General features: G+C 56.4%; 1 protein-coding gene across 1 annotated transcript in view; it reads right to left on the minus strand.

The window, feature by feature from the left end:
- Positions 1-23876, minus strand: part of SIN3B (SIN3 transcription regulator family member B) — a 38912-nt gene that overhangs the window by 5890 nt on the left and 9146 nt on the right. The window contains exons 5-14 of the mRNA XM_039243330.1: positions 21731-21874; positions 13375-13497; positions 11978-12067; positions 11454-11572; positions 7061-7268; positions 6135-6251; positions 4686-4924; positions 3760-3943; positions 1522-2125; positions 1192-1361 (exon numbers count right to left, since the gene is read on the minus strand). Of these exons, the coding sequence (XP_039099261.1) occupies positions 1192-1361; positions 1522-2125; positions 3760-3943; positions 4686-4924; positions 6135-6251; positions 7061-7268; positions 11454-11572; positions 11978-12067; positions 13375-13497; positions 21731-21874 (1998 nt within the window). The remainder of the gene's footprint in view (positions 1-1191; positions 1362-1521; positions 2126-3759; positions 3944-4685; positions 4925-6134; positions 6252-7060; positions 7269-11453; positions 11573-11977; positions 12068-13374; positions 13498-21730; positions 21875-23876) is intronic.

Here is a 23876-nt window from a genome sequence, read left to right on the forward strand (position 1 = left end):
GTTGAACGACGACTATTCCGGTGGTAACTGGGCACCTGACTCACCTGGGGTTTTGCTGTGTGTGTTAGAGTGACTGATTTCCTCTTGCTGACACTCAGCTCTGGGTGACTTTTTGCTTTCATAAGCAATGCTAATAAACGTCTCTGACATTCTCCCTCCAGAGATGAGCTACAGTTCTTCTATTTTTTAAAAATTTTTTTCAAGTTTATTTATTTTGAGAGAGAGAAAGAGTGAGAAGAGGGGCAGAGAGAGGGGGAGAAAGAGAATCCCAAGCAGGCTCAAACTCACAAACCGTGAGATCATGACCAGAGCCAAAACCAAGGGTGGGATGCTTAACCGACTGAGCCCCGCCAGGCGCCCCTGGGCTATGTTTCTTTATGTGTTGCCAATTTACCTTTAAGGAAGGTCTGTTGGGGTGTGTGGGGGGCTCAGTCGGTTAAGTGTCTGACTTCAGCTCAGGTCATGATCTTGCAAATCGTGGGTTCGAGCCCCGCGTTGGGCTCTGTGCTGACAGCTCAGCACAGAACAGGTTTAGATTCTGTGTCTCCCTCTCTCTCTGAGACTCCCCCACTTGTACTGTCTCTCTCTCAAAAATAAACATTAAAATAATTTTGTTGTAAAAAAAAGATCGCCAAGGAATCAAACGAATCCTAGCACGCCCACGTTCACAGCACTGTTCACAATCGTCTAAAGGTGACAAAGGGCAAAGTGCCCACCCGCAGGTGCATGGACGAACACGTACGGTCCATCCACACGATGGGAGGAGGTGGCCACAGGAAGGAGCGAAGCAATGACACACGTTACAACATGGGTGAACCTCGGAAATACCGTACGGAGTCGGAGAGAAGCCAGACTCCAGTGGCAACAGCATGTGATTCTGCTTACGTGAAACGCCCGGAGGAGGCAGATCCGAGAAATGGAAAGCAGATGGGTGTCTGCCAGGGGCAGTGGGAGGGGCACGGGGTGACTGCCTGTGGGGACAGGGCATCCTCGGGGGGTATGAAGTCTGGAACTAGACGCAGGTGGTGGCTGCACGACCCGGCAAGCGCACCAAAGGCCACCGGGCTGCATTCTGTATTCTGTGAATTTTACTCCGCCGAGGTGCCGACCGCGGGGCCAAGCGCACGGGGCAGGGGGCCCCTCTGGGAGGTGTCTCTGGCGCCTGGCCCCCACCTGCCTGCGCCTGCTCACCTGTCTGGCGATGCTCTGCACCAGCTTGTCCATGGTGAAGCCCACGTAGGCGTGGATGGTGAACATCTCGCGCAAAGTGTCTTCGTACTGCGTGGGGTCGATGCTGCCCTCAAGCAGGCTCCGCACCATGTCCAGGAAGGCCGGGTAGTACTCCTCTAGCTCCACCTCGCCTGCGGGGCGGGGGCTGTGGTCACGTGGGGCCGGGCACGCGTGCGGCTCCTGCCTCCCGCCGCCGGCTGCCTAGCCCGGCCCCAGGATCCGGGACGCACCCTCCCCCGCCGGCCGGCACCCGCGAGCACCCGCCGTCACCCCGGGGACCCCGCGGCTCACTTGGCTGCTTCAGCCGCAGCTCCATGGCGGGGTCGTTGCCCTTCTCCCGGCGGCCCTCGCACAGCACCTTCTCCCTCTCCTTCTCCGTCCGATACTCCAGGAGCTGCTTCTGAGCCTGGCGGTAGATCTTGAGCAGCCGGGAGCACAGGGTCTGGTGCAGGCGCAGGAAGAAGTACCAGTTGTTGTTGGCGAAGAAGAGGCTGTACACGTCGTCCAGCGGCTTGTGGCGCGGCGGGGCCGGCTCGGGGGCCGGCGCCTCGCCCGCGGCCCCCTTCTCCTCCGGGGGGCTGCTCTGCGGCCTGGGAGCCGGCTTCTTCCGCTCGGCGGGCTCTGCGCTCTGCCCCGGGGGGCTGCCCCGGCCCTCGTCAGCCGAGTCCTCCGACGCACCCAGGTCCAGCTGCTGGGAGAAGAAGAGGCTGGGCACGAACTGGTGCACCAACTGGTGGATGGTGCCCTGGTCTTCCTTCTGGATGGCCGGCTGCCGCTTCACGTAGTAGCTGATGAGCGCGGCCGCGTCCTCCAGGATCTGCCGGTCTTCATACACAAAGATGAGGTGTGGCTCGCTGGACGGGGCGCTGCGGCCCTCTGAGTGCTGCTCCTGGTGCTGCGGGGACAGGGGGCCGTCAGGCAGGAAGCGGCCAGCTGGGGTGTCCAAGATGGGGGGGGGGGCGGCAGGGCCACAGGGCTCTAACGGCATCCCGCTCATCCCACTCTGGTTCGGGGGTGCAGCCCAGCACCTCGCGCCTGCCCGGTCCCATTCAGCGGCCCACTCCAGCCACTGTCCTCTCTGGGTCCAGAGTGACGTGACCCACAGGAGTGAGATCAGCCCTATCCCACCCCTCTGGGCCCTGCTGCACTGCTCATGACAGATGAGGACCCCCATCCCTGGCACACTGTCCTACAGCCGCCTCCTCCCCACCCCCCGCCTCTTTCGCTGCTTCAGGGGTACTAAGCTCCTGCTGGTGGCCACGTGCGCATCCTTTCTCCCTCTCTCAAATAAAACATTAAAAAAAATTGAAAAGAAAAAAGAAATAATGAGCATGGATGTAGCACCCGGGGACAGGGCTAGGGCCTCGGCTTTCTGGGGTGGGCGACTCGTGCGTCCACCAGAGGCCTGGCTCCCCCAGCACCACGGACTGTGCGGCAGCTGGAACTCTCCATCCCTCCGTGCCGGCAGGAGTCCCGGGAGCCGGTGCACGGGCGGCATGGACGCCGAGCCCAGCTCCTGGCTCTGCTGTGACCTCCCTTCCTCCTGCTGCCTTGTGAGTCCCTCTCTCATCTGTGCCCCAGACGCCCTCGAAAATCTATTTAAGACTTTGTCTTCACACAAGTTACACGTGCGGGAACACAGAACCGGGCTCTGCGAACCCACAAGGCAGCAAGGGACCGACTTCCCTGGGCACGAGGGACCTGCACACGCGGAGAGTGCGGGGGCCCCTGGCCCCTGAGCCCGCAGGGAAAGCACAGGAACTCTGTGGTGATAGTGGGCGGCCTCACGAGCTGCCTCATCGACTCTCATTCTGACAGCAAACCACGGACCTCACTGGGGGGCAGAGGGGGTGTTCTCAGGCCTTAAGGACCCACTCAAGGATCAGAGTGCAGAGACCAGACACCTGCAGGTGGCCCAGGGGAAGAAGGCAGAATGGCAGGGGCTTCCATCACAGGCTCTCGCGGGTCACTCACTCCCTGCATGAATTTTCCGACACATAAATCCTCATGGCCTGGAGCTCAACCCTGTCTCAGTTCTGTGGTTCTGGCCCCATGAGCCTGAGCCAAAGCTGGCAAGAAGGCACACGGCAGGGGCTAGAGGCAGAGCCCCAGGGCCTGGATCTCTGTGACTGGCCTTGGCAAGTGGCCACCTCTCATGCCTCAGTTTCCTTCCTGCTAAACCAGGAAGATGATGGTGCTGCACCAAAGGTTTACTAGAGTTAGACAGACCGTTCCTTCTCAGGGTCTAACTGCCTGGCACACCACTGACAGCAGAGAAAGGAAAGCCGCTGTTATCATCTGCCTGAAGGAAGGTCGATCGAGGCCCCGTGGGTAAGCGGGGAGGGCAGGAAGCGTGGGAGGGGAGAGCCCTTTGCCGGTAACGGCAGGGCCGTTACAATCCTCCCTCTAGACTAGCTGCAGGCCACAGAAGCATCCACTCCAGCTCTTCGCAGCCCTGCGAAGGTGATGCGGGGAAACAGGGGCACGGAGACCTGGCCGCCTGCCCGAGACAGAGGGACAGGGCCTCACCTCGTCATAGACACTCTCGATCTCGTTGAGTAAGCTCTTGGAGCGAAGGGCCTTGGTGTCGTTCTGTTTGAAGTTCACGGCCTGGTGGTCCAGGGACTTGAGATACGCCTTCTCGTACTGCTCCCGCCAGATCTTGTTGAAGCCCTGCTGGGCCTCCCGCCACTCCTCCTCCTTGGCCTTCAGCCTGCGGGTTCAGAGGGGGCTCAGCATGGGGACAACCCGGGGCACCCACCCGTCATCCCCACACGGGCAGCCTCTCAGCCGCCCACAGACCCAGCCAAGGGCGTTCCTAACTGGGGACAGCCAGCTCCTGGCCTGTGCACTGGGTTCTGTGTGGAAGAAAAGAGGAAGGCGGGGAGCGTCGGCTCTGGAGAACAACGTGGCTTTCACGTTTTTTCCAGTATTGCTGCCCCGGCCCCTCCTCCCTGTCCCGGCCCGTGGCCCTGACCATACTCTAGGTCGTTGCTGGATCAACCACCGGGCTCCCTTGCTTGACTGCGAGCCCCCCGAGAAGGGGCTATGTCAGCCTCACTCAAGCTCTGCAGTCCCAGGGCTGAGTGCAGCACCTGGCCAAGGGCAGCCCCTTAATTAATACCTGTTCACTAGCTCAGAAAGCTTTCCAAAATCTACCACTAAGTAAAAGGCAAGCTCTGCTATAGAACTATCCTATTTGTGCTTTAAAATAGCTCCTTTTCTTGTTTCGATAGGATTATGTGCATGGTGGAAAGTTCTAGAAGGATACAACAAGTGTTCCCAGTTGTGACTTTCTCTCAGGAGTAAAATAGGGAGATGAAAAAAGCCTGGAAACTAAAGTAAGCCAGCATGGGACCTCAGGGGTCCCCCCAAGTCACACCGGTGCCGAGAGCACTAATGAGCTCCAGGGAGGCTGCTCGCGGCAGGCAGGGCAGCCAGAACTGGGAAGGCACCTCTTCAGGACGACAGGGACAGCAGTGACAGGGTTCTTCTTAAGGCTCTCGATGATCTCGGGAGCCTTGTCGCCGTAAATACGGTGGATGGCGCGGCGCTGGATCACTTCTGACGTGCCCCCCAGACAGTCATCCAGCCGGAACTTCTCCTGGTCCTCAGGGGCCATTCGGGAGAGCTTCTTCTGCACGCTTTCCAGCACACGGATCGTGGCCAGGTTGGTCTCCAGGACGACATCTAACTACGGAAAGGAAGGCAGGGTGGGCTGTCGGGGCTGTGGGCAGCAGGGCCCCGGGGACAGGCCTGGGTCCGCAGAAGAGATGCTCGCACAGGACCAATACACCTCCATGCCTGAGGGGGGACGACGGGAACCAGGAAGCGGCGGCACTGACGTGGCCCCAGGGGCCTGGAGCACACACAGCGGGTCACGGAGCTGGGGCGTGACGCTGGCAATGGCGTGAGCCAGGTGCTCAGGGACTGAGACTCATGGGCCGCTTACTACCCCGTGAACGTCCCGTGGCCAGAACATGGTAGGGGGGCGGACAGAGGAGGGAACAGTCCCCAGGCTGACCGGCTTCAGGGGCATCAAAGGCATAAAGACTCACAGTATATGCAGCCCGAAGAATGGCCCCCCCAGGGCACATGCCAGCGGGAAGCCAATCCCTAAAGGTCGCACACTGTGTGATTCCCCTTAGGACACAGTGTCAGGGCTGGAGGACAGGTCAGGGGTTGCCAGGGGTCAAGCACGGGGTGGGGGAGGGAGGGAGGCAGGTAGGGACGGCCACAAAGGGCAGCGCAGCGTGAGAGACCCCCATGGGGGGGCAGTGGTGTAGGTCAGTGGTGGTGAACATGGGAACCTCCATGGTGGAGACACCCACCTGGAGCCACTCACACGTGCCCACACACACGCACAACACACATGCAAACACATGCCCACACACACGCACAACACACACACACAAACATGTGCCCACACACATGCAAACACGTGCACACACACAAAGACGCATCCAACACTGGAGACGGGAATAAGGGCTCGGGTGTGCCAGTGCCGCCCCCTGGCTGTGACGCTGTGCCCGAGATTTTACAAGCTGTGACCGCTAGGAGGAGGGCTCCCAGGATCGTTGCTGCACCTAAACATACAACCATCTCCACGAGCGTTTCAATGGAAAAAAAATTAATCAAATTCAAATACGCATAGATTTAAAGTAACAGCAACAGCACCACTTCCTAACTGGCTGAAAGGCCAACAAGGCAGGAAAAGAACACTTTCAGGTGCTGCCCCCTGCTGGAAAGTGCTGGAATCCCTGATACTCGGAAGGAGGCTGGGGATCAGGATGCACCCCAGGGTGGAGAGGGAGGAGGACAGACTCACGTGGGGTCGGGGAGTTAGGTGCCCCATGTCCTCCCCGCAGCCAGGACCCAGGGCCCTGGGGCGGCAGCACACACACCTCGAAACGCTCATCCTCGCAGCGGTGCAGCTGCTCCTCGTAGGGGGTCTTCTTGGAACTGACAAAGGTGGAGTCCTCCGACCAGGAGGGGAAGGAGACCCAGGTGTCGTTCAGCACCTGCACCGACAGGAAACGCTGTGTGACCAGCGCGGCAGGCCTCGGTGGCCAGGACGCTTTACTATGTCGTCTGGTGCAAAAGATAACGGAATCCTGATTTCACAGGAAACTACTTTATCGTACAAACGGCCACATTAATTTGAAAGTGGTTTTAAGAGTAAATGTGACTTCGGTCAAGTAAATAAATCATACTATTTCAGGAGTTGGCAAATGTTCCCTGTAAACGGCCAGATACTCAATATTTTAGGTTTTGCAGGCCACCCGGTCAGGACTATGCAACTCTGCCTCCGTCCTGGCAAAGCAGCCCCAGGCACTACGTCAATCAGCCAGCATGTCTGTGTGCCGATAAAACTTTATTCACAAACACAGGCATAGGCCGGATTTTAGTGTGCTGACTCCTAGAATCCTGAAATCCAACAAGCACTCTTGAATTATGGAAAGAGAGGAGCACCCTGTCTACTCACCCCGAAAAAGTATTCAGTGGTCAAGCTAAATGGAACATAGCAAGTGCAGCAAACCTGGGACAGGGCCGGATCACGGCAGAAAGAAATGTTAAGTCTAAACACTGGAAGGAGACGCCAAGGCCTACGGCAGTGGCCTCCGCTCCACAGTGTGCCCACACTCCCCGCAGGGTGAGAAACCAGCCTCAGCTCAGGCGTTCCATCTGGCCACACCCCGGCCCCGTCCATTATTCAATATTTAAAGAGTCAACATTCAGTTCTTTCCTGTAAGACGGGGGGATGCATGGGGGGGGTGGGGGCGGGGACGATACCCCGCATGAGCCAACGCGAGCCGCCAGGGAGCACTACCTCCTTGCAGATGGCCGTCCTCCCACTGCACTTGGGCTGCTGATAGGTCTTGGGGAGCGCCCGGTAGCTGGACCCAATGCGCTTGCAAGACGCATAGTCAATTTCCCGGCTTATTCCATCCCCGGATCTGTCGCTCATGGGCGGGGCGAAGGACAGCTCCTTTACCCCCAGGAAGGACTTGAACTGTGCAAAGAGTTCTGGAAATTTCCTTCAGAAATAAAGACAAAGAGTAAGTTGGCTTCCCTGGGGCTTTCTGGGAGGGACCTGGAGATTTCAGAATGGCTGTACGCAGACACCTGCCAAAGGTGGTCAGAGGGGAGGGGCGAGGGGCGGGACCAAGCACCACATGTGTGTCACTCCTCAAATGGGGAGTCACTCTGCCTCCCACCCCTTTGTCACCAGCCAGGTCCCACCACTAACAGGAGAGCCTCGAAACACGCTGGAATAGACAGCTAAGACTGGCAGAAGCTGGGGTTAGTGACATCTTTAAATTGTGTATATTTATTTATTTGAGAGAGAGAGCACACGTGCGCACGCCCCTGTGTGCACGGGGAAGGGGCAGAGAACGAGAGGAAGACGATCTCCACACTCTGTGCAGAGCCCCACATGGGGTTCGATCTCACAAACCATGAGATCATGACCTGAGCTGAAATCAAGAGTTGGACGCTTAACCCACTGAGCCACCCAGGCGCCTCAGTGATGTTCTCTAACTGGAAGAGGCTGGGCATCAAGCCTGGGGTTGGTGAACTATTGCCAAGCTGCCTGTGCCTGTCCTTGCAAATAAAGTTTTATTGGTACCCCGTTGTGTCCAGTGCTTGGTGCCGCCTGCGGCTGCTTCTGCACAACAATGCCAGAGTTCAGTAGTGCCACCCTTGGCCCTTGACCGATAATTCTGCCAGTCCCTGGTCCAGAGCCTTCCTTCCTGAGGGAGAGCCCTCCCCAAGGGAGATCCCCCCAAGGAAAACCCCCTGCAGACAAGTTCACATGAGCCATAGAGTAATGGCCGTGCAATGGGAAGATCTGAGTATGACTGGCCCCCATGTCACCTGGATTTGTGACTAAATGAGCATCAAATCCTACTGAAAGGATAGTTACTTTGACAGGTGGCACGGATCCTGCCTCCCAGCAGCCTCCTCCCTTTGTGACCCATGCCCTCCCGTCCTGAGGCGGCCGTCCACTGTGCCCCAGCTGCAAGGACCCCATGCCCACTCAGCTCACTAGGAAAACACAGGCAAATGGAAAGGCAGGATGGAAAACAGCAACAAAACCGGGGCGGAGGGCACCGGGGGGCTGCAGCCGGCACAGGTGGAAATTGTGAACGCTCCGAAGAGGGAAAAGTCTCTCCGACTCGGACCCGACGGGGCTGTGCCATCACCAGGAGGCAGATTGCCGGGCGCCTGTGCCTGGGGCCTTGTGGAGGTCACATCAAGGTGAGCCAGCAGAGGCCCGCCGCGGTTCTAGGCGTGGCCGCACATCCCGTGGCTCTCCCCCCACGGTGCTCTGGGCGCGCAGAAATGGGAACAGCTGACCCCAGGCCAGCGCTGTCCCCCCCGCCCCCCGGCCCCGGTCAGTGCCTTGAATTCGGAGTTCCTTCCTTCTTCTGCCCTTTTTTTTTTTTTAAATTTTTTTATGTTTTATTTATTTCAGAGAGAGAGAGAGAGAGAGAGAGACACAGCATGAGCAGGAGAGGGTCAGAGAGAGAGGGAGACACAGAATCTGAAACAGGCTCCAGACTCTGAGCTGCCAACACAGAGCCTGACGCGGGGCCCGAACCCACGAACTGTGAGATCATGACCTGAGCCAAAGTCGGACACTTAACTAACTGAGCCACCCAGGTGCCCCTTCCTTCTGCCTTAATGCCCCCGACAACTGCAAGGCTGGCCGTTTGGCAAACGAAGGAACTCTCGCTCTGCTGGTAGGAAGCAGAGTCTCACCTCCGACGTGGGGCTGGGGACGTGCCCAGCCGGGCAGACCCAGGCCCGCGTGCAGCACGCCCGCCCTGCACAGGCCTCCACGGGCCCCACTCCCCACATCGCGTCGCCTTTCCAACAACAGCGCCCGCTCCCCAGCCGGGAACCATGGCCCAGTGCACCGGACTGTGAGCTCCCAGACACACTTCCATGGAGGGAGCAGGCCGTCCATGTCCTTATGAAAAGCCAGGCACGGTTTAGCCGAGGCTGCGTAAGCAACCGCACCATCCTGCCCAGGCCAGCTTTCAAAGTGTTCACGCATCTTTACTAGCCTGGGAAAGTCAACCCGAGCCAAGGGTCACCTGCACATGTGTGCCCTCTCAGGACCACCACCTGATGACCCTACTCAACATCTGGGAATCCCCACCTAAGGAGCATGACCTCAGCACCAAAACAGAAACTGGAGACCGGCGTCCACATTTACACACCTTGCTGAGGGAACCACGGTGCGTACAAGAGAGGGACCCTCCGCAGGCGCTAAAAACGGTCGTGTACATGCACGCCTGACGCTGAAAGACGTGCACTCACCTCCAAGGAATACTGAATAAAAAAAAAAAAAGGGTGCCGCAGCCTAGCCGGACAGCACGACACTTTTTATGTAAAACGACAGCCCCACTCACACCCACAGGGCAGAGGACAAGCGAAGGGACCCATCCGTCACCAGGGCAAAGCTCTCTCTCAAGAGCTGGTCTCTGGGGAAAGCAAGAGGTATTCACTCCGGGACTCAGCTTCCGTGTCTTTAAAACATACGGACACACATCTGTTGGGTCCGTGAGTCCGTGTGCTTAAAAAAAAGAGAAAAATAAAAAAGATTGGTCCCAAACTGACCCCGATGAGACAAGATATGACTTCGCACCCTGACACCACAATCAAGAGAGAAATCAAGCATCCACCCTGTGTCGCCAAAAGGTGGAAAATACTATTGAGGCTGCCTCTTCTGCAACCCCCAGTGATCACATAAATGAACCAGAAGAGGAACTTGGACACCACTGCTCCGGACGGACAGAGGGACATGGGGGACGGGACCGTGAAGATGCAGGAGGCGGAACCCACCCAAGGTGTGGGGGCGCCACACGGAGGCAGTAAGGAATGGGAGGGGGACTCACAGGACGTCAGAAGACAGAACCCCGTTGAGGAGGCAAGACTGAGCCGACGGCCCGGGGGTGTCTGTGCCGTCCTCAGCGGACGGAGGTGCTCACCCCCCAGTGATGCTACTGGGGGCAGGAAGCAGGACAGGTGGGACATGAAAGGGATCCTGGGGGCCGCCTGAGGTCCACTTGTGACCTGGGTGGTGGGCCCAAGGGGCTTTGCCTAAAAACGACTCATGGAGCCATCCATCATGTGGTTTCCTGGATCTGTGCTTTAATTTTACATATGTTTTAAAAACTTAAAAATGTTTTCAAAATTCACAGTGAAGGGCTCAGGAAGCACCCGTCCCAGGTGTCCTTGGGGCTAAACGAGGGGCTGTGGAGCCACGCTGCCATGTGTGTTCGCCATGCTCCAGACACCACTTCCAAGGTCTCGCGTGTGCAGCCCACCTGGAGCGCCCCGCCAACTGTGCAGGGCCTCTACCACGGGGGAAGAGGCTCAGCCTGGTGGGGACACCCGCCCGGTGTGCCAGAGCTGGGGGCGGGGGGGGGGGCGGGAATGCACACATTGCACGAGCTGGGCACGTGCACACACCTCCCACAACCTGTCTGGCCTCCAGCGGCTGCCCCACCCTGGGGGTCTGCACACACTCCACAGTGGCGGGGGCGGGGGGGGGGGGGGGGCGGAGAAGGTGCTGGAAACAGGCCGCTGACCCGAGAACAGGGCTGTCTCTGCACAGCACAGATGCCGGGTGGGGGGCATTTCATCCTTCCTGGCAATTTCTGACAAGTAGTTTTTAAAAGCTCACAGCAAGTGAACCTCTGGGGCATTACGCCGGGGGAAGAAAGCTAACACCCGAAGGTTACGTCCCGTATAATCCCGTCTGTACAACGCTTCTGTGGCAGACAGTTTAGAGGTGGAGCGCAGGCAGGGGCTGCCGGGGTTCGGGGCCGTGACGGGGGCGGCGTGTCGGAGGGACACGGGTGTGGGTAGCAGCGGTCGGCACGGCAGCCCTACGGCTCCAAAGCCGCTCGCTGTCCTTCACAGGTGGCGCAGCTGTGAGAACGCAGATGCGCACGTACGCGACCAACAGGAAGCCCTGGAAAGAGAGTCTCCCTCCTGGCTGTCACATGACCATGGGTGTCGCTGTGGGAGAACAGCGCCAGGACCCGCAACCGCAGCTCCACCTCTAACGACCGCTGTGACCACTGCAGTCGGAAAGCAAATTAAAAGAAAAAAGCCTTCGCTGTTTTTCCAAAGCGATGACCAAGAGTGGGGTGGACAGAGTTTCCAGAAACACCCCCGCACGGGGAGCCCCGGGAAGCGTCACTCACCCGAGAAACGGGCTGACGAGCTGGAGGAGCTCGGAGCCGGACACGAGCTCCTGGTTGAAGAGCGCGATGCAGCGCAGGAAGTTCTCGTAGACCTCCTGGCTCTTCAGCACCCTGCGGACCTGCGGGGACAGGGGGTCAGGGGGCCCCTGAGGGCCAGGCCCCATCCCTGCCCCTCCCCTCGCTCAGCTCGGACACCGCTCAGTGGAGTCACAGACACAGGTGTGCTCGGGGCAGGCTCTGCGTGCAAGCGACGCGTGGCGCGGACAGTGCGTGCACGGGGCCCCCTCGTCGGCCCTTGTCACGGCCCTGGGCGGGGAGCCCCGGGACCGTCCTTGCTTTAGGAAAGCCACACAGCTCCAGAGAGGCGGACGTGGGTGCGCAACCCTGCTTGGGCTCCGGGCCCTGCTGCCTGCGGCCCCCGCCCCCCAATGCTGTGAAAGCCGGGCGCCGGCCCCTTCTCCCGCACTACCAGCTCCCCTCCCTCCCGCACACGCGAGCTGGGGCGGCCGGCCTCGACGGCTCACCTTGTCAAAGAAGGAAAACTCCTGCAGAGTGCCGTACTTCCCCACGGCGGCGATGGACAGGTCTTTGGTACCTCGGAGTTTCATTTTCTTCTGTGGAGAGAAACGCCCTGCCGTGAAGGCTCCGTGCCTCTTTGTCAGGGTTCCAAGATCGGCACCGCTGAGCTCTCCCGACAGGAGCCGTCGTGAGGGGCCGGGGGAGCTGTGCCCGGGACCCCTGTTGGGGAGCTCTCGGGACCACTCGCCTCAGCCTCCGTGGCCTGGTGAAGGGCGATGGTCACAATCTGGGATCGCGATCTTGGCACTTGAGGGCTTTTGATAACAGGCGGGAACATCACAAAACTGGAACAGCACGGGAGACGCAGCCCTGGATACAGTTATCGGAAACCTCTCCCCCTGCCTGTTCTGTCCTGCGGGCTGGGATGCTAGTAGCAAGGGGACAGGAAGAGGAGAGGAGGGGCCAATCTCTTGGATCAGCCTGGGTTTAAAAACAACGTTTGTTTTTAATTTATCTTGAGAAGAAGAGAAAAGAAAGAGAGCGTACACGTGGGGGAGGAACAGAGAGAGAGAATCCCAAGCCCACACGGAGCTCAAACCCACCGACCGTGAGATCATGACCTGAGCTGAAATCAAGAGTTGGGTGCTTAACCAACTGAGCCCCCCAGGCGTCCCGAGAAGCCTGGGTTTAAAATCTCCGGGCAGACTTCTGTCTCTAAGCTGGACTCACACCAGAACCTGGCTGCGCTCCTGAGGCATCGAGGACTCTAAGAAATTATCTCCCAGTGCTGGGGATATGTGCACACGACACGGACGCCAGCTCGCAGGGGTCCCTCTGGCCAAAGCTGAGACAGTTTAGATGCCATGATAAACAATGAAAGTCACAGATTATAACCCGGCGTGCATGGTGACATAGGTTATATCAGCAATAAATGGGGATGAAGAAATAGCTCCTTTACAGTAGAAAGCCAAAAGATTGCACAAAAGATGATGCAATCAGAAAATCACTATCACAGGTGAGAAGTGCGACAGGAGCTGGATCTCAGCATATCTCATCCCTCAGTGGGCTTCTTGTGCAGTGACTGACCTGCACAACCGCACATAATGGCCCTGCCCGTGAAAGAGTCATTACAGAGAAAAGGAGCAGATTGAGCAGTACATCCTGTTTCCACAGGAAGAGGTAACACTCTTCATACTAATTCTGTGAGCCAGGGTAACGGGTAAACAGCTACCTCAGGAGTGAGCTGACATCCTAAGGTCCCACAGCTGGTGAAATCCAGCCACAGAAGGGTCCACTCCCTGGGCCTGCTGCTTGGAGCCTCTGCACACCGCTCCCAAGGTCATCTCTAGAGGGCAAGGCTGCTGGGTGCCCACATCCGTGTGTGCAGCTGCCAGTTAGTTACCTTGGCTGGGGCAGACACCGGACGGAGCAGAGAGGGCCGAGAGCGCTTTTTGCTGTGTTCCAGATTCTTCTCGTGCTCACTCTTCTGGACACTATTCATTTCGCATGGTCCATTTCCTGTGAACTAAAAACACAAACACAAGAGGTGACTGATGCTGGGCTCTTGGCGGGTCCGAGTGTGTGGCGCCACCGTCGGCTCAGCCCACGGCCCCAGTGAATGCTGCATGCCACAGGCCCAGGGCCCAGTCTCCATGCAAGGTGACTCCGGCCTCGAGATGCTCACGTGCACTAGGGAAGAGCCCGTGGACCCAGATCATCATAGTCCTAACATCGTGAAGGTGGGTGAAGGTGCAGGAAAGGCTGTGATGCCCGAGGGCCCAGCGTGGAGACACCAGGGTGGGGCTCACCCAATGGACCGCTGGCCACGGGGGCCTGACTGCATGTATGTGTGCCCGCAGAAAGGAAGAGCATCTCAGGCAGGGAGATGGGCACTCACAGAGCACTGGCAGCAAGAGGAAGCAGCCAGCGGCCACCAGGGCACTGGGTGGGTGAGGGAGGGGGGCTCCCAGCCAAGTCTGTGTTCTTTTCTACGAATGAGAAAACACTCGAGGAGTGCCGTCACTGGGCGAGGGGCTTGTCACCGTCACGCTCCTCACACGGGGGCATGTACGGGTGCCGGCATATTTACAAACACCAGCACTGGAAGAACAGCTCTGGATCGGCGTCTATGTGAGCATGCCAGAGCGCTGAGCAGACACAGGGGAGGCAGACAGGCCGCAAGGTTTTCTGCAAGATGTGTGCTGGGCCGGGGGGGGGGGCTCGCGGTCACCCCACCACGGCCCGGGTCCCACTGGCCACCAAACCTGGGACGTGGAGACACTACCTGAAGGGAGGACTACTGTTGGCCCAAAGTGTGGGCCAGGTGGGCAAGCTGTGATGTATCCAAACAAAATAGCCAGTAACTATCAGAAACCAGGGAACTCCGTCTGTGTCCTCTGTGTCCCTGCTGGGGACAGGAGTACCTGATACATTCGTACATGAACAAGAAGAAAATATGCAGGGGCAGAAAAAACAGGACGCTATTTAATTTTGATTGAAGGATACACATTTGTTTGCATGCGTGTTGGAAATTTCCGGCACAATAAATAACGTAAGACATTTGTGACTTCATAACTGAATGACTTAGAAGCCGAGACAGGGAAGGGGAAGTCTACTGATGTTCTAATTAACACCTGGTTTTCTCATTGACACGTACGATTTTTATAATAATAATTATAAAGATAATATTAAAGATCTATCGTTTAACTGCAGGCAAAACCCGGCCCTTAAGGGATTATACTTCTCAGAAGAACAGTTTTCTGGAGATTCAAAGCCACTCTCAGAACCTAAAGTGGAAACATCTTCAACTGCTATTTCTTGTTGTAGATGCTGGAACAGGTACAAGCACCGATTCCTAAAGGGAGGTGGCCGGGTGACCCCGCGATGCGCCGAGTGGGACCAGGGGCCGGAAGACAAGCTAGGTGTTAACTGAGTCTCTCTAATACTTCAGACAGTTCCTACTTTTTATTTTTTATTTATTTATTTTTTTTAATGTTTTTTTAAAAATTTATTTCTAGGAGAGAGAGAGAGAGACAGCGTGAGCAGGGGAGGGTCAGAGAGAGAGGGAGTCACAGACTCTGAAACAGGCTCCAGGCTCTGAGCTGGCAGTCAGCACAGAGCCCGACGCGGGGCTCGAACCCACGAACCGCGAGATCATGACCTAAGCGAAAGTCGGACGCTTAACCGATTAAGCCACCCAGGCGCCCCAGTTCCTACTTTTTAGTTATGTGCACCCAATCATGGACATGTGAGCCGCACGGACCCCCCAAGACACTCTGGCCAGAGCCTGACATATTCACCACGCTGGGCCTGTTTTTGTAAATAAAGTTTTATTGGCACATAGCTAGGCCCAATGGTTTCCAGAGCATCCAAAGCTGCTTTCCCACCATAATGCCAGAGCCGAGTCTTTGTGACAGAGACACACTGGCCTGTAAAGCCTAAGACATTTATTCAGGCTTTTTATAAAAAACGTTTGTTGGGGCACCTGGGCAGCTCAGTGGGTTGAGCACTGGACTCTCAGGTCACGATCTCAGGGTTTGTGGGATCGAGCCCCACATGGGTCTCTTGTGCTGACAGCACAAAGCTGCCTGGGATTCTCTCTCTCCCTCCCTCTCTCTCTCTCTCTCTGCCCCTCCTCTGCTCACTCTTTTCTCTCTCAAAGTAAATAACCATTAAAAAAAAATGTGTTGACCCCACTTAGGCCAAGTGGTCACGTTTAATTAGAAGAGTATCAAATTTCATGTTTGGTTTCTTTTTCCTGTAGTTTTTTTTTTTTTTTTAAATATTTTATTTATTTCTGAGAGAGAGACAGCGTGAGCAGGAGAGGGTCAGAGAGAGAGGGAGACCCAGAATCTGAAACAGGCTCTAGGCTCTGAGCTGTGAGCACAGAGCCCGATGCAGGGCCTGAACCCACGAACCATGATATCATGACCTGAGGCCAAAGTCGGACGCTTAACCGACTAAGCCACCCAGGCGCCCCCGTGTAGTTTAAAAAAAATTTTTTTTTACATTTATTTTTTTGAGAGAGTGAGATAGAGTGCAAGTGGAGAAGGGGCAGAGAGAGAGAAAGAGACACAGAATCTGAAGCAGGCTCCAGGCTCTGTGCAAACGTTCAGCACAGGGCCTAATGCAGGGCTCGAACCCACTAACCATGAGATCATGACCTGAGCTGAAGCTGACACTTAACTGACTGAGCCACCCAGGAGCCCCTTTTTCCTACAGTTTTAATAGAAATTCAAAAACTAACATAAAAGATGGTGAATAAAAGATCAAATTATACAACAGATTGTATGTGGGTGTTTTTAATAGTTTTAAAAAATTGATTCATTCTGTTAAAAGGTACAAGACGCTCTGATCAATAAACACAAAAGAACCTCCGCTGAACTATTAATAGACGCTATTTAAAGAAGTTGTGTGGGCAGGTGCTCTTGGTTGGGGGGGGTGCAGCTGAGCCTCCCAGGGTGGCTGGGTCAGGGGCCAGCCTCACAATGCGCAGCGGTACCCAGCAGGGGGCGTGCGGCCATGGCAGTCGGAGGACAAGGCTGCCGGGCACCGCGGGCCCAGGAGCCAAGGCTGCCCTGCTGCAGGCCTGCAAAGCTCAGGCGCCCGCTTATCAGTGACTACATGTCTGCTGTGCACCCTCCCCAACGCTAGCAGGGGGGACTCTGCGCCCGCTTTACCAACTCCCTGCGGCAGGGACTGCAGCCCCCCGGCTTGAACAAGTGAGCACTCTGCTAAGGAGTCTTCCAGATGGCTTAGGGGGAGACGTCCTCACCAACACTTCCTAGGTGAGGAAACTGAGGGGAGCCCTCGCCCCAGAGCTGCACCCCCAGCTCCTGTCCGGGCGGGGCGCTCTCAAGAACGGGCACGTCCCTGGCCCCCTGATCTCTGCCCGACAGGTGCCTCTTCCCCAAGGGTGGGCTGCCCCTGTCCTCTGCGTGGCCCCCATCAGGGGCGGGGCTCGGGGAGGGAGCTGCTATTACACAGGCTGGAGCCCAGGTGGGAAATCCAGATCCAAAGCGCATCAGGCGACAGCCCAGCGAGTGTGCCAGTGAGGGGGCGGGGCAGCACTCAGCTCCAGCTGCCGGGGCCTCCCCAAGTGCGTCCAGTGCTGCACGGGGCATCATCGTGAGGGAAGGGAGCCTTGGCCAAGGAGGGATCGGTGGGTCTGAGAGTAGACATGAGGGTGGGGAAGCGGGGAGGCGGGCTCAGCTAAGAGCACAGGCGCCTCTGGCAGAGGGGAGGTCCCGTCTGCAGGGGGCTCAGCTCAGCCTTCCCAGGCACTCCCCAGGGGCCTCCCCAGGCGGGGCAGCAGGCTGGCTCTGGCGGGGAACAGGGAAGCCCTGCGCTGGCAGACACCCTGGGGGATGCTGGCGCTGAGAGAGGGTGAGGACGCCCCTGGACCCTACGCTCGCCTTTCCTGAACCGTCGCAGCTGCTCTTTCCGGGGCATTGCCCATGTGCCAGGTCGAGCGCAAAGCACTTGAAGGATGACAGCTTGCCAAGGCTGCACCTGAGCAGGAAGGCCACCGCCCCCGTGACAGAGACAAGGGGAACGAGGCCCAGGAGGTGACGCGGCGGGCTCAAGCCCTCCTGAGCTCCCATGGGGGCTGAGCCAGTGTCTCGGCCCAGACTGTGTGCTCCCAGGGCCCGGCCCAGCCCTCCGGCCTCCGAGCACGTCTGAGGATCCAGGAAGGGGGGAAGGCCAGGATGCAGCTCCCGGCTTGACGTTGGTCCCTCGGGCAGGTACGGGGCTTCCGGGCTCTGGGTCAGGAAGTGTTTCTGGGTGGCATCCTGGCTTAGAAGAAGCCCTCACCGGCACTGGAAGGCCAGGAGATTCTACCCAGCGTCCTGACGGCATCCAGACCCAGAATCCTGTGCCCATCCCGCCAAGCCCCCCACTCAAGACTGCTGCCCCAGCCCTGCCCCCCCACCCCCGCATCTTCATTTAGAAGCGGGACCCTGCAGAGGTGGTGGTGAAACGCTAAGGTAGGGGAGGGACGCGTGTGCTCACGCCCCAACTCAACAACCAAAGCAGGGAACAAAAAGAGGAAACGGACTAGCCAACAAACTAGGAGTAGAGGAGTGTTCTGCAATCTGATAAAAGGCATGTATGAGGCACCCAGCGCACTCCACTGAAAGCCGGAAAGCCTTCCCTCTAAGGTCAGCACCTCGACAAGGCTGCCCGCTCTCCCCACGTCTACTCAGTGCAGTACTGGACGCTCCACCACAGCAATCAGGCCAAGAAAAAGAAAGACAAGGCATCCAAATTGGGAAAGAAGGAAAAGCGTATTAGCAGACGGTATGATATCCTGCATGTAAAAATTCCTAGTGAAGACACAAAGACTATGAAAGCTAGTAAATAGAGAGGCGCCGGGGGTGGGGAGGGGGCTCAGACGGTTAAGCTTCCTTGATCTTGGAGTTGTAGGTCCAAGCTCCACATCAGGTGCAGAGATTACTTAAAAATAAAATCTCTTGATTTCAGTTCAGCTCACGATCTCAGGATTCATAGGTCCCAGTCCTGCGTTGGGCTCTGCGCTGACAGTGCGGAGCCTGTTGGAGATCCCCTCCCCCCGCCCCGGTCTCTACCCAACTTGGGCTCACGCATGCTCTCTCTCTCTCTCAAAAAAAATAAGCTTTTAAAAATAAATAAAAAATGAAGCTAAGAAACAGATTCAGCAAAGTTGCAGGACACATGATCGACACACAAAAATCAGCAGTTATCTGTACAGACCTACGACGAAAAATCCAAAAACAAAACTAAGAAAATAAAAAGAGTAGGGTGCCTGGATGGCTCAGGCAGTTATGTATCTGACGTTGACTCAGGTTTGTTGAGTTTGAGCCCCATGTCGGGCTCTGAGCGGACAGCCCAGAGCCTGGAGCCTGCCTTGGTTTCTGTCTCCCTCTCTCTCTGCCTCTCCCCTGTTCGTGCTCTGTCTTGCTCTCTCTCAAAAATAAATAAAAACAGGGGCGCCTGGGTGGCTTAGTCGGTTAAGCGTCCGACTTTCGCTTGGGTCATGATCTCGCGGTTCGTGGGTTCGAGCCCCGCGTCGGGCTCTGTGCTGACTGCCAGCTCAGAGCCTGGAGCCTGTTTCAGTCTGTGACTCCCTCTCTCTCTGACCCTCCCCTGCTCAAGCGGTCTCTCTCTCCTAGAAATAAATAAAAACATTAAAAAAAAATTTAAAAAAAAAATAAATAAATAAAAACATTAGGGGCACCTGGGTGGCTCAGTCGGTTAAGCGTCCGACTTCGGCTCAGGTCATGATCTCACAGTTCGTGGGTTCAAGCCCCACGTCGGGCTCTGTGCTGACAGATAGCTCAGAGCCTGGAGTCTGTTTCAGATTCTGTGTCTCCCTCTCTCTCTGACCTTCCCCTGCTCACGCGGTTTCTCCCTCTCTGTCAGAAATAAATAAAACATTAAAAAAATTTTTCTTTTAAAAAGTAAGATATTTGGGAATAAATCTAACCCAGGAGGTGTAAGACATGTACATTGAAAACAAAATGTTGCTGAAACAAATTAAAGAAGATTTAAATAAGTGGAAAGATGCCTCACACTCATGGCCTGGAAGACCTAACTCTGTCCAGACGGCAATGTTTCCCAAGCAATGTACAGATTCGGTGCAATCACTATCAAGATCCTAATGGCTTTTCTTCCCCCCAGAAATGGAAAAGCTGATCTTCTAATTCATATGGAACTGCAAGGGGCCCTGACTAGTCAAAATAATCTTGGGGGTGCCTGGGTGGCTCAGTGGGTTGAGCACCCAACTTTGGCTCAGGTCATGATTCCACAGTCTGAGAGTTCGAGCCCCGCATCGGGCTCTGCACTGACGGCTCAGGACCTGGAGCCTGCTTCCGATTCGCTGTCTCCCCTTCTCTCTGCCCCTCCCCTGCTTGTGCTCTGTCTCTCCCTCTCCCAAAAATAAACAAACGTTACAAAAAAAAAACAACTTTAAATACTCTTGAAAAAGAACACAATTCAAATCACTTCCTGATTTCAAACTCACAACAAAATTTCAGTAATCTAGACAGTGTGGCTGGCCTCAGGAGAGACAGTGGAATCAACGACTTGAAACTGGACAGTCCAGAAATAAATCCATACAACGATGGTCAACTGATATTCAACGAGGCTGCCAGGCCCATTCAATGGAAACAGAAAAGTCTCTTCTGTAACTGGTGCTGGGAACACTGGATCTCCCTTCTCAAAGAAGGAAGCTGGATCCCTACCTCACACCACGTACAAAAAAGTAACTCAAAATGGATCGACGATATTAACTGCGTGCACTAAAATTATAAAAACTTTCAGAGGAAAACACAGGGAGAGACCTTCCTGCCCCTGGATCTGGGATAGATTCTGAGACACTAACAGCACGAGCGACCAAAGAAAAAGCAGATAACAGGACTGGATCAGAACTGAAAACCCGTGTGCCTGGAAGGACATGAACAAGAAAGCAAACAGCCTACAAAAGGGAGCAAAATATTTAATAAGCATCTAGCGTAACACATAAAGATCTTGTTCAGCTCAATAACAAAGAGACAAGCTAAACAAAGGACAAAGGACTTGGCTGTTTCTCCAAAGCAGACAGACAAAATGGCCAACAAGCCCAGGAGGCGCTCAGGAGCATTAGCCGTGACGGAAATGGGACCCAAAACCACAACGAGATACCACTTTGCGATGACCATGCCGTAATTAAACAAACAGGGAAGAAACCCCGTAAAAACACAAAAAAACCCAAACGCCAAGTGCCAGCTACCATGTTGAGTACTCGGCCAGCGAGAATGTAAATTGGCGCAGCTGCTGTGAACAGTCTGGCGGCTCCTCTAAGAGTTAGACACAGAGTCACCAGGTGACTCAGCAAGTCCACTCCTCGGTACAGACCCCGAAGAACTGAGACCGGGGACTCAAACCAGCCCCTGCGTGGGCACGTTCACAGCGGTACCATTCACGAACCCCAAAAAGAAGGTACCCAGATGCCCACTACTGGAGGAAGGGACAGACACAGTGCGGCCCGTCCACACGAAGGAACGTCACCGACAAGAACGAAGCCTGGGTGCGTTAGATGCGGATGAACCTCAGACACATCATGGAGTCAAAGCCAGATACCAAAGGCCACATGCTGTGTGACCCCCATTTATACGAGATGTCCACAGCAGGCAAATCTACAGGGAGCGAATGCTCGTGGGGACGGGGTCTCCTCTGGGGTGAAGAAAATGTTCCCGAACTGGCAGAAATGCAGGTCGTGTAATACTGTGACTGCACCAAATTCCACTGACCTGTATGCTTTGAGGTGGTATGTGTTACATTATAGGAATTTTACTTCAACACTTAAAAAGCCTCATGTTCATAGAAAATAAAACGAAAAGGCTGTGGCAGCCCGGCAGGCACAGCAGGGGGGAAAAGGCTGATGGTGCGGACGGCACCCCTGCCCTCCCCATCCCAGGCCCCTCCTTACCCTCTCTGCCCTCTGCCCCCACCCAGCCCCACCCCTAGGGCACTGGTTACAGGTCTTCACAGCAGGACACCGTCCGCCTCCCAACCGGCCCTCGCCCTCAGCACACTGCCCTCCGCAGCAGGAGGGGGAGGTGAGCCCGAACGGGGGCGCCTACGGGTGCCTGCATGCTGTGTGGCTTCTGGGGGAAGCGGGGGTGTCCTGGGCGGGGGTGGAGGGGGGTGCCGCTAAGGCCGGCCTGGTCTTCAGGGATGCCCTGAGAAGCAGGGTCCCGGCAGAGCAGACGGCGGCCCCGCGGGCACTCTGTACTCACCAGGGAGCGCTTGGCCTCAGGCAGGAACTGTCCAAACTCAGACAGCAGGTCCTCCTGGCCCCGGAAGAGATTGGCCACCTCGGTGAACACCTCCTCTTCAGACATGCCTCGGAACGGCCGGCCCTTCGTGCTCAGCTGCTCCTTCTGCCGGGGTCGGGAAAGGGAAAATGAGTCATTAGCCAAGGACCGAGGCCCCCCAGGCTGTGACATTCAGACAGCCTGCTGTGGAGGAGCCTGAGGGATGACGGGGCCCTGACCGCCACCGCGAGGAGGGAGGAGCGCAGGCTGCAACCCTGCTAATGCGCGGGCGTGCCCTGCGCCTGGCCCCCTCGCTCTGGAGCGACTCTGGATGCTTTTGTCCTGGCCCCACCGCACAACACGGCCTGGACCCTGGCCCGGGATGGGGCTGGTGCAGGGGTGTGGAGGGGGTATGAGCAGGGCAGCATCTGGGACAAATGATAATGATGTGGCCTCCACCCCACCCCTGCGTGTCCTCACCAGAGGCTGGGGAAGTACAAGGTGAGTGACAGCCCACTGCCCTCCCCGGGGCGAAGGGGGCGTGCTTTACTGGGCAGGGGGAGGGGAGCGTGGAGCCAGCCCTGGACCTTGGAGGGAAGGGACGACCAGGATGAGGGGCCTGGCCACCCAGAGTCACAGGGACCCTAATGGTTGAAGGAAGATGGCCTGACCCGGAGCTTAAAGGGACAAGAAGACCGGAGAAGACCCAGGTCGGGAGGGCCAGAAGCAGCCAGCAGAACTCAGGACGCCCATTAGAAATACATCCCTGTAGGGGCACCGGGGTGGCTTAGTCGGTTAGGCGTCCGACTTTCGCTCAGGTCATGATCTCACGGTCTGTGGGTTTGAGCCCCGCGTCGGGCTCTGTGCTGACTGCCAGCTCAGAGCCTGGAGCCTGTTTCAGAGTCTGTGACTCCCTCTCTCTCTGACCCTCCCCTGCTCACGCTGTCTCTCTCTCCTAGAAACAAATAAAACATTAAAAAAAAAAAGAAACACATCCCTGTCAACTTTACTCCCGATGACCAAGCAAGAAGTGGGGGCGCCGGGGCTCCCCCAGAGCGCAAAGCACGACATTCCCGCTCACTCGCGGCTGTCAGGGGAGAGAGCTGTCCCTTCAAGCAGCCTTGACATTTCCCTCCCCTCCTTCAGGTCCCCTGAAGCCCGCGGTCTGCTCTGACCCCCGGGATCTTGAACTGCATGGATCTTCCCGGCCCTGAGAGCATCCACCCTTTGCCTCCACTCAGGTGCCTGAGGTTCTGACTGGTGTGCCTGGATCCAACCTGAATCTCCCCTGCCTGACTCCCACCAGAAGCACCCCCTGCCTCCCATCAGGGGTCAGGGTTGGCAACTGTGAAACCCAGGCCTCCTCCCCACACACTTCTTTTCCTCCCCACCCCATCCATTTCTCTCTAAGTCTCTTCTCTTCCAGACAGAGGGAAGCAGCAGCCTCCCCTCATCTCGGTGGCCCCAGGCCCTGCGTAGAGCCTGCTGGTAATTGGCATAAATAAAGGGTGGCCGCGTGGTCAAAACAATAGTGAAGCCTTCTTATGAAAAGAAGACCACAGGTTCTTAGGTTCTTTTCAAATCCCCGTACTGTGTTTTTATTAGTACTTCTTGGATGCAGAGGTGCCTCAAAGAGCAAACTGAAATCCTAACCAGGGGCGCCTGGCTGGCTCAGCCAGTAGAGCACAGGACTCTGGACCTCGGGGTTCTGAGTCCAAGTCGTATGTTGGGTGCAGAGATTACTTAAAATCTTTTTAAAAAAAATTAAAAATAGGGGCGCCTGGGTGGTTTAGTTGGTTAAGCGTCCGACTTTCGCTTAGGTCATGATCTCGCGGTTCGTGGGTTCGAGCCCCGCGTCCGGCTCTGTGCTGACTGCCAGCTCAGAGCCTGGAGCCTGTTTCAGAGTCTGTGACTCCCTCTCTCTCTGACCCTCCCCTGCTCACGCTGTCTCTCTCTCTCTCTCTGTCTCCCCTAGAAATAAATATTAAAAAAAAATTAAAAATGAAATACAATAAAATCGTAACTAAGCAAAACTCCAACAGGTATCTGTAGGCCCATGTTCATGGCCACATTATTCACAAGAGACAAGATGTGGGAGGGAGCAGGCCAAGTGTCTGTCAACAGACAG

The sequence above is a fragment of the Hyaena hyaena genome, unplaced genomic scaffold (genome assembly GCF_003009895.1).
Source record: "Hyaena hyaena isolate Hyena2069 unplaced genomic scaffold, ASM300989v1 scaffold_227, whole genome shotgun sequence".
NCBI lineage: Eukaryota > Metazoa > Chordata > Mammalia > Carnivora > Hyaenidae > Hyaena > Hyaena hyaena.